At 40.0% G+C, this 12,582-nt stretch overlaps 1 protein-coding gene across 2 annotated transcripts; it reads right to left on the bottom strand.

The window, feature by feature from the left end:
* Positions 1-1,421: 1,421 nt before the first annotated feature.
* Positions 1,422-12,463, bottom strand: bap1 (BRCA1 associated deubiquitinase 1). Of its 2 annotated transcripts, none has more exons than XM_071532116.1 (17): positions 12,319-12,463; positions 11,635-11,664; positions 11,450-11,504; positions 10,133-10,265; positions 9,237-9,356; positions 8,760-8,821; positions 8,446-8,588; positions 8,195-8,273; positions 7,972-8,095; positions 6,119-6,260; positions 5,833-6,014; positions 5,359-5,492; positions 4,748-5,211; positions 4,301-4,542; positions 4,022-4,114; positions 3,847-3,919; positions 1,422-2,351 (listed from the first exon to the last, which is right to left on the bottom strand). In XM_071532116.1, exons 1-17 carry the CDS (start codon positions 12,353-12,355, stop codon positions 2,218-2,220), a joined length of 2,247 nt encoding a protein of 748 aa, XP_071388217.1. In that variant the 5' UTR covers positions 12,356-12,463; the 3' UTR covers positions 1,422-2,217. The 2 variants fall into 2 exon arrangements, with proteins under 2 accessions (XP_071388217.1, XP_071388218.1); XM_071532117.1 differs by having other exon boundaries at positions 4,301-4,539.
* Between the last annotated feature and the right edge of the window lie 119 nt (positions 12,464-12,582).

The raw sequence follows: 12,582 nt of genomic DNA, 5'->3' as shown, positions 1-12,582 counted from the left end.
TTAGGTGTATTATACGTGTTCTCCCAATAGCGAAGCAGGAAAAAAAGGATATAGGCCGAAGTATGATTTTCAGTACAAATACAAGGAGTGGATAGGGGAGGGTTGAAAATGTAACAATTGGGGTACTATGTGTGAGTTTCACATGTCCTTGACTCTCTGACAGGAACAGAGCACAAATAGTCAAACATTATAGTAGTAGTACAGCACGACTGTCTACACAAGCATCTGCTCCACTGAAGCTGAGTGGCTAAAGGATGTTTTATCAGCTCCCACTCTGTCTGTGTGGCAGTGGCATTGGGTTAATAAAGATTACATCATATCAGCGTCAACCTTGTCCCAGCATAAGAAGTGACTCAAATGTCTCCAGTGCTTGCTTCAAACAGGCCTGCAACATAAGGTCAAAACTTTTCTGACAAACGAGCAATTGATGATGATGCCATTTTGCTAGTAACAGGTGTATGGAGGTCATGTTACGTACCACTAGCTCAATGAATCCAGCCATAAAATGTGTGATTTAAGTTGTTAAACTATCAGTCTCGTTTTATATCTAGTACTTGAATGACAAGCGTAAGCTGAAGATCAAATTCATGTGGGATATTTTATTCACCAAAACAATAAATTGTACAGTATTTCACACAAGGCCAATGGCATAAAGAGCCAACATGATGCATTTCTGATTAGACCATGAATCTGTCTCAAATGTGTAAATCAACAAATCAAAATAATTGTAAGAGGAACAATGGGATTCGTTTGCAAAATGCAATCTGTTAGTATTGCCTTTCACAAAAAATACTAGATTTTACTTTTTCAAGGTAGTTAAAATTCATGTAAGTACACTTGTACCTCAGCATCACTATGCCAGTACATAGTGCTATTAAGGAGAACCCAAAGTGCAATTTATAGTGAATGAGGGCCTCAGTCCAGCATAGCAAGTGACAGCCAATTATCCCCTGCTAGGTACTACTCATCTCTGAGTCATTGCTCTCCCTAGTGTACCGTGGCTGGTACTACACAAAAACCACAGAACTCTCTCACAACATGTCAATCTAACTAGTTAACGGTTTTTAAACCTATTGTTTCACTGCAACCTTGGATCCAACACAGCCCAGTCAACACCATTACAAAACACTTTAAAATGTCAACCCAAGACACTTTCAAAAATATGGATCAGTCAGAGCAAGATATTTTTGTTGAGTTTATTGTAGTATGAATTGGCAAGCACAAAAACCAACTGAGCTCACTGTACAGAAGTGATGCTGAGCTGATGAACAGATACATATGTACAAAACACACAACTGCACACACCCACACAATCTCCACTCAATTCTGAGATCCATTTCAGGTACAAAAATAACACAAGAGCTTGCTATTCATTTGCAGGACCTCAAGAGATGTACAGTTGAAGCCGTACACACAGTGTGAACAAACAGCCCTCTCACAGCCTTATCTGAGGAGTGAGATCTTAGTTGAAGGGACTTTCGCTGAAAAAAAGCATCCCAAAGGGCAAAGTCTTGCACAACATCCTCTTGAGTTTAAAACTGTCCATTGACGGATGCCGTTAAAAGATGCTTGATCTATTGTTATATTACCTGCAGTGGATATACTGAAAGTGAAATTATGTATAAATGTATGTATGAATAAAACACATTTCCCACCTTGTCAAAACATTCACAACATCAGTGAGGGATACAGTTGGGGAAATATTGTTTTCAGGTTAGCAAATTGTATATACACTGAAGTATGAAGGGGTTTTTACAGGAATTCATTTTCCAACAAAGAATAATAACCAAATATCTAATGACCATAAGACTGTAGAGAAAATCTTTCTATGTGAATAAATCCCACACACAGTAAAGACAAAATAGTACTCAGATGCATTATTGGTAACGTTTGAGATGGCTCATTTTAAATGTACAAACTGTAAATAGTAGTGGCACGGACAGAAGCAAATTTACATTGAGACTAAAATGGTAGTACAAACATACAACCATACATACATACATACATACTGTACATACATACATACATGATAAAAGAAGTGACCAAACACATGGTCAATTTTATGAAAAAGAAGAGGGTGACTAAAATACAAGAATAAAGTCTTTTCAGACAGACTTTATGGGAACGTTTTGGGAGCGCTGCAATTTCTTTTCTCTGCAGTGATTGCTCGGTGCTTACAGGTGTGACTTACAGGAGTTACTGTAAAACTGTTTGTAATCACTGCCGCTTGGCTTTGTAGGGCCGGGAGCGTTTCCTGCGATCAGGTTTCCTCTGTTTGTGCAAGCGGCCGATACTCACTCCCTGCCGACGACGCACCGAAATGTTCTGCTCCACAAGGCTGGCCAACATGCCTGGAGAGGAGACCAGTCAGAATGAAGAAATCAGCAAAGAAATTACAAAAATAACACACAATAACAAGCAATGAGCCAAAACTAGGAACAAAGCATTTCACATATCATACAGGTTCTCTTAAAAAGATTCCAGTCCTGATAAATGTTTACTATGTAGAGCATTAGATACTACCAACTAGGAATCACATACAGTAATGCCAGAATGATGTTCAAATTATTTTTATTCAGAAGATTACCCAATAAACATAATGTTTCAATTAGGGCTGGGCGATATGGTTGAAATCAATATCACGATAATCATAAGGATTTTTCTCGATATCAATATATATCACGATATGGTTCATGTATGCAAAATCACGTTAAATAATCAAATTAATGTTCATCTCATTGAACCGAATGGTAATGTTAGGTGTGATGTCAAACAAAACAGAAATATTCAAATAATATACCTACCATACCTCATTTTATGAGAGTTTCTAAGTAAAATTTGCTTGTCATCATCAATTTAGACAGCAAAAATGTGTGTCACGATATTAAAATATCTTCATATCATCACGATATGATTCCACTGAAAGACGATAAACGATAATATTGAATTATCGCCCAGCCCTAGTTTCAATACTAGTTTTCATCGTAGTCTTCGGAAGAACTGGACCTAATTATTCTAAACAATCAACATATGGCTTATGTGTCTTTTGGTTCACGTCCAGTTTAGATGAATTGGGCCCCAATTCTTGTTTAGAGTTTGTATACTCTATCTGTCTATACTCTGTTTACCTTCTCTTGTTTATTGCTGTTGAGGTACACAAGTTTTTGTCTACATGAGGGGGATATTGAATGCTGTCTTAGTACTAAATATATTGTTACAGATAATTGTCTTGCCGTATAAAACACTGTCTGAAAAAGAAAGTGAAAAAGAAGTGCTGTCAGTATGTACAACACCTTGTTATTGCCAAAGCTGGCCCCTACAGGTTCTATTTCCAGGCTGATAACTGACGGACGCCTGGTACAACAAGACCTTATATATGTCAGTATCTCTATTGGAGGCTCACCCCAGATCACTCCTGATGAAGATCATTATTGAGATGTTGGGTGTGCAGTTTATTGTACTGACTTATAGAATAAAATGAACCAATTTCAACATTATTCAGGCATTACTGCGTGTGCTTCCCCATGGGCAGTATCTATTGCAACTATTGGTTTGGGGATACACTTATGACAGTTTTTTCTTGACTGCCAGGAGTCCTATTAGACTACACAGTGTAGCACAGGCATCCAGTATAAAAATAAGCCTGGTATGGTGTGGGTGGAGACGAACCCCAGAGATGAAGCATAAGTGTACCGATCAAACACTAACATCTGCCATTTTAGGAGAGTGAGACTGCAGAAGTTGAAATAAAACTCAGAAAAAGGTGGTTGTGTGGAGGGGAAAAGGGAGACAAAGTGCAAATAGGAAAAGACGAAGAGGTTGAGATCTCCGACTTGGGAGATTTACCTTCTTGTGCCAGCATTGATATGAAGGTGCAGATGAACTCATCGTAATTATGGGTCCTCCTTTGATCATCGATCTGATCAAATGAAGTCAAAACATTGTGATTAAAAACCAGCAAATACAAAAATCCACCAAAAATATAGGATTTACATGATCATTCTAGGTGAATAAAACTTGCCTTATATTTCTTCCTCTTCTCCACCTCCTCCTTCAGAAACACTTCATAATTGGCAATGTCAGCCTCTACACACTTGAGCAGAGCAAGCAACTCCTGCAAGAAACAAAATAATATGAACAGCTCTGTTGCATTTGTTTATTATATCAAATAGAAAAGTCTACTAATTCAACAACAGCCCCTTAATTGGCAGTATAGAGCACACGAGAAAGAAAAAACTCTTGACAGACTGATAAAGAGAGCACTGTACAGATGAAAACACTCTGTAAAATCTGGACTTACTTTAGGAGAGTACTTCTCCCCAGAGGGTTTGTGGCCTCCAGCAGTTTCCACAGAGTTGAGCTTCTCCTTGCTAGGTTTGACCTCAGATCCATCTTTGCCCTCCTCTTCTTTCACTTCCACCGATGGTCCCTCGTTTCCCTCCTTCACCACTTCCCGTTCTCCTGCTAGATGGCCCCCTTGCTCTTTGTCTTTCATCTTCTCAGGAGTGCAAGGCCGCTTTGTCCCATCAGCAGCAGCATCTCCTGTGCAGGTTAAGTAAAAATCTATAAAAAAAAACTAACAGTAGTGTGTTTCATATTCACACAGATCAGCCCAAGCAGTAGTAAACATCGAGACAGATTTATATGCTATGAACTGTAGTCAGAATGTCATGCAATAAGCTCAAATACTTCCTTCAGCAGAGGCTTTTCAACCTCCCTTTGGGAATAACATCATTAGCGTACTCACCAGATGGTGGGAGAGCGTAGATGACCCCGTCCTCCTGCAGGTGTAGCAAGGCTATGCTGACAGAGGGACCCAGTTCTCTTACAGCACGGTTGTGTCTGGAGTCTAGCCTCAACATCTCGTCTTCTCCAAAGAGCACACGAGAGAGATGCGATGCGACCGGACTGGACGGGCGCGTGGCAGCTTGGGAGCGTGCTGGTGAGCGCAGCGGGGAGTTGAAGGCGCTGCCAATCTCAGAGGCTGTGTCAGTGCTCTCGTTGCTGGGTGTGGGGGAAGGCTGCGATGCAGCTGTGATACAGATGCCCCCCGTGCGGCCCTCTGTGCGTACAGAAAGGGGTGTATTCAGGGCATCTTTCCTTTGGACCTCCTTCTTTAGTTTCTCAGCCAGGACACTGAGGGCAATCTGGCTCTCCATTCCACCTCCTACCCGCCCTGATCGTGTACGCAGACTTGCCTTCCGTCTAAACCTAAACAAAGCGAATCAAAACAAGATCAAACATTAATTGAGCTAAATCCATAAAAGTAACAATTCAAAAGGGATTAGTTCCCTTTGGTCAGACCACAACAGTAAGCATACAAAGAAATGATGACCATACAAATATTGCAGTGCTAACCTGTTGGATGTGCCTGCTGTACCAGTTACTTCCTCATCATCATCCTCATAGTCATCCTCATCGTCAGAGTAGGGAGGTTTGGGAGGCCCCGAAATCCTGGAGCGACCAACTCCAGCAGCGAGATCCTCCTCTTCCTGTCAATCACAGAGAATTTTCAATAAACGATCAGTGTAGGTAGTTATTCGCACATTAACTAGACCTAGTGCAGGTGCAAAATATCAAATTTGGTAAAGAGAACTCTGCACACTGCTCTTGCAACAACACATGAGTTATTTTAATGAACACAGTACTAACGTTTCAGACCCACCCGGTCTTTCATCAGAGTTTAGTCACATTTTCTCAAAATGACTCTTTATATACAGTTTGCTCCACCCCTCCCTGTTAGCACAGGTGTGACGTAATTATGTAAATCAATGTCCAAACAAACTATCAGGTAAAAGTACAACTACGTGGGGAGTCTTCCTCCCTTCCTACCTGCATGGGGGACTTGGCGTAGTTGTGGTTGTCCAGGAAGGCAGGCAGGCGCTGAACGATGGGGTTGGGACTAGTGACTGACTGGGAACCTCCGGTGGGGATTGGTGGTTTGCCCATGATCTTAGTGTTGCCTGAAGGGCTGGAGGCAGACTGGGATTGAACTCCTGACTCATCCACTGGATCTAAAATCAGAGCCAATTTATTTATGTATAAGATAAGTCCCCACACCATTTACAATAAGATTAATTTCATCAAAAGGCTGCGGGAGTAAAGCCAACTTCAGTACCTGAAGAAGCCTGCTCGGCCCCCTGGGATGTAACTGGCTCCGCATCTGCCTCTTTCTTGATAGCAGCTGCTGTATCATCAGGAGCGGAAGTGTCCTGCTGCTTCTTGTCCTGAACAAGCTCCGGCTGGGTGAGCCGGATCAGCTGGAGAAACAACAAAACATTTCAAGTCTGCCCTCAAAACAAATAAGGCAAGATACACAAGACGTTCACCATATCTCTGCTCTCCTGAGAGTGACAGTAACCTTCTTTTAGTAGCAGATGCCAGAGAATGGTCCATTTTAATTCTTTTAGATCTCAGTGGGGCCTTTGATACGGTAGGCTATACCGTTTTATTAGATCACTTCAGAAACTGGGTTGGCCGCAAAAACACAGCTCTTCACCAGTTCAACTCCGACCTTTCCGACAGAACATTTTCAGATGTGTGGAAGTTACCCACACTGAAAGAAAGTTCATGAGGTGCTGATCACTGGCACAAAAATCTCACATGAAAAAAGTGCCAAGAAAAAGCATCGCACATTCTAGCTCCATATGCATAATATTTTTTACTGACAATGTTTCGGCATAAAGCCATCTTCTGGGTCTGGTCAAGCCTGCAGTGCTTTTTTCTTCTTTCACAGGACATTTTCAGTAACCATAGGTAACTCATCCTCATAGACGTGACTTGTGGGGACCTGCAGGGCTCAATTTTGTCTCCATCTACATATTATCAGCAAGCATAAGATACTCTGTCTGCCAATGTGAAGTGGCAAGAAACTTTGGTGTCTTTTTAATGCTAATTTAAGCTTTGAAGAACAGGTTAAGAGAGTTGTGCAATACTGTTTCTTTCAAATGTGGAATACAGGTATTATCAAAATTAAGCAGTTATCCTTTAGTGGTGTGTAAAAAGTCATTCATGCTTTTATCTCTTCTTGCTTAGACTACTGCAAATCTCTGTATCTCTGGTTCAGTCATTAGTCCCTCCCTTGTCTCGAACTGCACTAGGTACTATTCTTACTAGAATGAAAAGACAAGATCACATCACCCCCACTTTAGCATCTTTACACTGGGTAAAAATTTTACTGATCATTTTTACGGCACAGATGGGTCTGGCACCAGGCTGTATCACAGACCTTTTAACCCCACATGAGCCAGATTGCAGCCTGAGGTCCTCAGGCAGGCTGTTCCAAAGTCTAGATTAAAAATAAGAGGATCAGAGTTCCTGTGTCATCTTTTAATCACTTCATAAAATCCACTTTTTTTTAAGACTTGCTTTATGTAACAACCTTTTTATTAATTGTTTTTAACCTCTCTTTTATGCTTTACTTTTTAGGTTTCTTGCCTTGCTTTTATATTTCTTATATTTTTTCAAAAGTGATATATAAATAAAATTACTATTATTAGGGGAAACTCTTCAGCAATGCAGAAGTCCTGTTTTCAGAATATCAACTGTAATAGTAAACAGTTTCTGTAATAAAGATGAAAGTTAAACTATAGAATTTCAACAACCCTCAACATTCTCAACAAGTCTGTCCAGGCATCACAGAATCAAATGTTGCTTAGAGTGAAGGTTAGTGTAAATGTTTCATGTTGGAGAAAAATTGTGCCTTTAAGTTCTCAAACAGAGTTTACAATAAATCTATTTTTAATTTGTATGTTTTGAATTTGAGGTTAATAAAAAATGTGACTCTTATCTTCTTACCCAGTCCTCCTGTCTCACATATTTTTAGCATTTAACTATCCAACTGCTTCCATGTGTTGGTCAAGGAATGGCCATTTTGAAGCTTTGCTCAACAACAGCCACAGGCGACCTGACATATTACTCTGCCACTAAGGAGCTGTGGGAATTAGATCTGCCTTTGATGAGACTCCTGACCTGCTGCAGACCCTCCAGGACAGTCTGGCGATTCCTCTTCAGAATTTCCAGTTTGGACTCGTACTTCATCCTGCGGTCGGGTACCACTGCCATCAGGTTGAAGCGGATGTCGTGGTACGGCTCACTGAAAAAAACAAGAGGGACAGCGACGTGCGAATGAGTCCAGGAGAGTGTGTGTAGACACTGAATCACCATTACTTGAAGTAATTGGTTCAGGACTCACCCAGCAGTGGCCAGTCCAATCCTCTCCATGATAACCCGCCGAGCTTTATCAGTCCATTCCTCCTCCTCTCCCCAAGGCCCTAACATATACCATTTACAACATTACTTACATTTTACCTTTAAGACAACTTCTTTTTGTTCTCTATGGTTCCCTGGCAGACTGGCTTTACATTGCAGCCAATGTGATATTACAAATTAGTGTGACAAAGTAAGAATAGTGCTACTGGTTTCTATATTAGCATGGAGTCTTACCATGGTCAATGGGGTATGCCTTGAGCCCATCAAGCTCAAAGAGGCGGTCTTTGATGGGGACATAGCTGACAAAGTGGAAGGCTTCCATGGTTCGCACTGCACTTATCCCATTCTGTTTCTCCGGCAGGTGCCTGGGCTCCGGTCTCCATAGAAACAAGAAAAAAAAATGGCTTCAGAAACTGATGACTCCACAAAGCCTGCGGTCTCCCAAAGCAAGGCAGAGCAATCATGTGTCTGAGGGTTTTTTTCTAATAACCAGAGACACTTAACATAGGAACAAAACATAGGAATATGAGCCACTAACTGTAACCTACCTGGCATGGCTATTATGTGCTTTGGCCAGCTCTGGGGCATTTCCTATAGCATATCCTTTACTCTGAAGAATGAAGAAGAAAAATCAAAGTTAAACATAGGTATGAGAGACAGCATAAAGAAAAATAATTCCGAGAGCTGATTCTCAGACAAATCAGTCAAGTTTCAGTCAAGCTATAAAAGTCAGCCAGGTACCCTTGAGAACCCTGAATCATGATTTTAATTACATCTTTTAACTAATTCCTGAAGAAAATAAATAAATAATAACAGCAGTCATAAAGGTTATAATTGTGCTCTTACAAATATTTAACGGTTTACTATAAATGGTGGAAAGGTAAATAAAAGGCACACTATCAAATTAAACTGACAACAGTGCATTAAAAATATGTGAAATCAAATGTCTCTACAGAGAATCTACTGATTCCCACACATTCATGAGCGAGTGTGAAAGATGAGAGATAAAGAGAGAAATGTCTTACCTCTGGACTAAAGCCTTTTGTGAAAGCCTTCATGCGACTAAGGGTGGTGCCAAGCTCGACCCCACTGCAGTTCAGAAGCACGCTCAGCAACGCGTGGGTGGCACAGGAGTTTGGTATGAGCTAGAAGCAGAAATGGCAACATCAACACCGAGCAAGTCCAAGTCAGACTAAGCATCTCATTAAGATCACCTTTGCGGTAGAAGCAACAGAACAGTCAAATTTACAGCTGTCCCCAAATAATTCAGCTATTGCTCAGCTATGATTTTCATAATCTTATTCTCACCAATTAGTTGAACAGTAACTTAAAGTAATTTACTTTTCAACTGTATACTTGTGAGTGTCACCGATCATCCATTTTACATGGCCATGTTACATGGATGGCCGACTGCAACTACTTATAGGAAGAGTTGTAAAAGATGACAGCCGGATCATCTATAATAAAAATATTTAGGTCTGCTAGCCTTTAGGGTCAAATCAGAACCATCTCTTGTGATATTACATTGCAATTTCTGATTGACAGAAACGGGTACATATTGTACACATTGGTCACGGGGATAGTTAAATATGCTTTTCTGCAGTTATCAAAATGAAAAGACTGATCATTTGGATCCTTTTATTATTACTGTAGGTATTTTGTGTTTTAAAACTGTGGTTTCAAAAATTAGAAGATATTTTAATCCAGACCAGAATTTAAAACACTGCTTTTATATGATATACCATATGGACTAATTTGACTATTAATTGAATCAGATTTGCTCAAGAAACATGAAAGTCCCCAAGAAATCTGCTACAATTTATGACTTAAAAAATACCTCTGTTGTTCTATAAACACTGATCCAAAGACTTGTGATATCACATCAATAATTACAATAATCTGTGATCACATAGACCCTTACCTGATGTGCAAAGAACATGTCATTAACAATTTCCTCATCAATGACAGAGGTCTCATCCACCAAGGTGGAAACTTTCCTCCTGGACCGGCGTTCCTCAATCCATTTGAACAGGAAGATGAAGCCATAGACAGGGCTGAGAGGAGGGACATTATGAACAGATATTGCCAAAGGCTGTGCATTAGTTTTTGCTCAATTTTGATACAATTTTGAAGGAGGTAAATCAAACCTAATGTCTTTATACCAGGTGGGAAACCTGAACAGCTGTGTTGAGCTTATGCTTTGGTCACACTTGCATCTTGTGAGGCTTTGAGGAATAGACACCATTCCAAGCTGAATTTTGAAATCAGGCTGCCCTGGCATGTTCAACACAGACTGGTGTGATCATCTCTGAAACTATTCATGGTACTACACTACATCTGGGGCGGTATACTTTAATGGTGAATTTTATAAAGGTCCAAGACAGTGGTCCATAATTTGGTATGAAAGCAAAAAATGCATGGGACGCTTTTGGATGTTGTCAATAAATGAGATTAACCATAAATTTGCATTTGTGCCAACTAGATTCATTATGAGACATGAGATGTTAAGTCAAGCACAGATATCACTGACCAATGCATTTTCATGGAATACCAATCCATATAGAACACTATTGGTAAATGCCCTGAAATAAAGTAGACGTTTACGATTAACGGTAAAGTTACACAAACATTTACAAAATCCCTGAGGAAATTTTAAACCACATTGGGCCATCATAGATATTTTTCTGTTGTCTGAGCTTCTTTTCCAGCAAGGTTGCTGATGATTCCACCAGGCTCCATTTGCATTACCTTGAAATGAGGAACAACAATGTCCAATTGGAAAGTTAAAATTATACTTCAGTCAGTCTAAGAAATTCTTGGCAATTCCTTGGCAAAAAAAATGCAGTAAACCTTGACATTTAAGTATTCCATTGCTATTCAATTATTTGAACGTCTGTTGTCAGGGGATTCAAATTTATTATTTTTTGTGAGAAACGGGGCATTCTATGTAGGTATTTGGAAACTTCATTGAATATCCTATTTCAGAAATCTGATCAGTTGTGCACTGTAGAATTGAGACACGCTTGACAACAAGAATATTCATTCACCAATCGAAACCTTCACAAAGACACAAAGTCCCACAGGGTGCAAGTGACAGAAAGCTGTGTTAGAGATGAGGCACAACCACACTAGATCCCCTATTGATATTCAGCCATTAGCTTGAGCATAATAGATAGTGAAGTTCTCTGGATACATGCAAAGAGACATGCCTATCACTGACTGGTTCCAAGCTACATACCTTTGACACTTGCTTTGAAGATCATATATTTCCTCTACTTGGACACCTTTGACACCTACAGAAAAACACAAAATAGTTTTCAAATAAGCGTGATAGTTAATGCCCCTTCCAACTTCACTTGCAGGGGTTTAAGAAGGATAAAATTCATATTGGTGCACTTTAAAAGGTTAATATGAGCTACTCACCAAAATCTTCCACCAGCAGAGTGAACAGTCCTGAAATGACAACAAAACCTTTAATTTTAAGGTTCAACAACTGACATGAAGAACGTTATTAGAAGATAAATATAAGGCTAGCACTGTGTTGTTTTTCTGGAACTCCTTAAAATTGCACGCTCCACACCTGAAATGTTGCAACAACTACATAACACCTTCATTAATTAATCTCTCTTACTCGGGCTTGTTGCCTTTTATACATTCACACTATGTTAAAATTCTACAACGTTGCTTAGCCTAACGTTACTTGAATTGCAGCTCATTATTTGCATTTAAGCATTAACTCACTATTAGCAGTCCATATTGTGACATTAGTTATACTCCCAGCTTCTTTCGGTAAACCCATTAACGTTACCTCTCCCAGAAAATGTCAAACAAACACACATTTAAATACTTGTTTTGTGGGTATTGTGTAGACCGCTAGCCAGGAAGCCTACTGATGGATTAGACGGTCTAGCTACTCACCGTCGGTTACTCCGTTAATTCGCTAACGCCAGTATAAATCAACATGCTAGCTAACCATATTGCAGTTTTCTATTACAGTAAAGTTACCTTCTAATTTAACGCTAGCTGCTGTAGCTACCACTATCAAATTATGTGGAAGCTAACGTTAGTTAGCTGTATAGCCTCCACTCTCCTGTCGAGATTTCTTACCTGGGTCACTCTCGAGTTCCAGCCACCCTTTGTTCATCTTTACATTTATGCACAGCTTATTGATATTTAAGATGTTTGCCAGTCCATATTCAAGGGAGGCGCACGAATCGTTAACGTTAACGCTGTATCCATCCACGTATCCCTGTTGATAGCTGTTACGAGCTGAAGATAAACACAAAAGACAGCAAGGACGCCTACAATCTACGTCATCATGAACCGACGGGCGCTAGAAAAAAAACCCCATTCAAGCATTTGGCTTAAAAT

The sequence above is a fragment of the Centroberyx affinis genome, unplaced genomic scaffold (genome assembly GCF_046629955.1).
Source record: "Centroberyx affinis isolate AG114_WGS23_722 - 3 ecotype Tasmania unplaced genomic scaffold, CSIRO-AGI_Caff_v1 ptg002163l_1, whole genome shotgun sequence".
NCBI classification, from domain to species: domain Eukaryota; kingdom Metazoa; phylum Chordata; class Actinopteri; order Beryciformes; family Berycidae; genus Centroberyx; species Centroberyx affinis.
Note: the sequence above shows the minus strand (reverse complement) of the source record. Positions and strands in the feature narration are given on the sequence as shown.

Coding starts and splice junctions, on each gene's coding strand:
- bap1 (XM_071532116.1), bottom strand. CDS start 12,355: ATGAACAAAGGGTGGCTGGAACTCGAGAGTGACCCAG. Junction 6,015..6,118: donor GGCCGAGCAGGCTTCTTCAG/GTACTGAAGTTG, acceptor CTCTGATTTTAG/ATCCAGTGGATGAGTCAGGA. Junction 4,115..4,300: donor GGGAGAAGTACTCTCCTAAA/GTAAGTCCAGAT, acceptor TGTTTCTTGCAG/GAGTTGCTTGCTCTGCTCAA.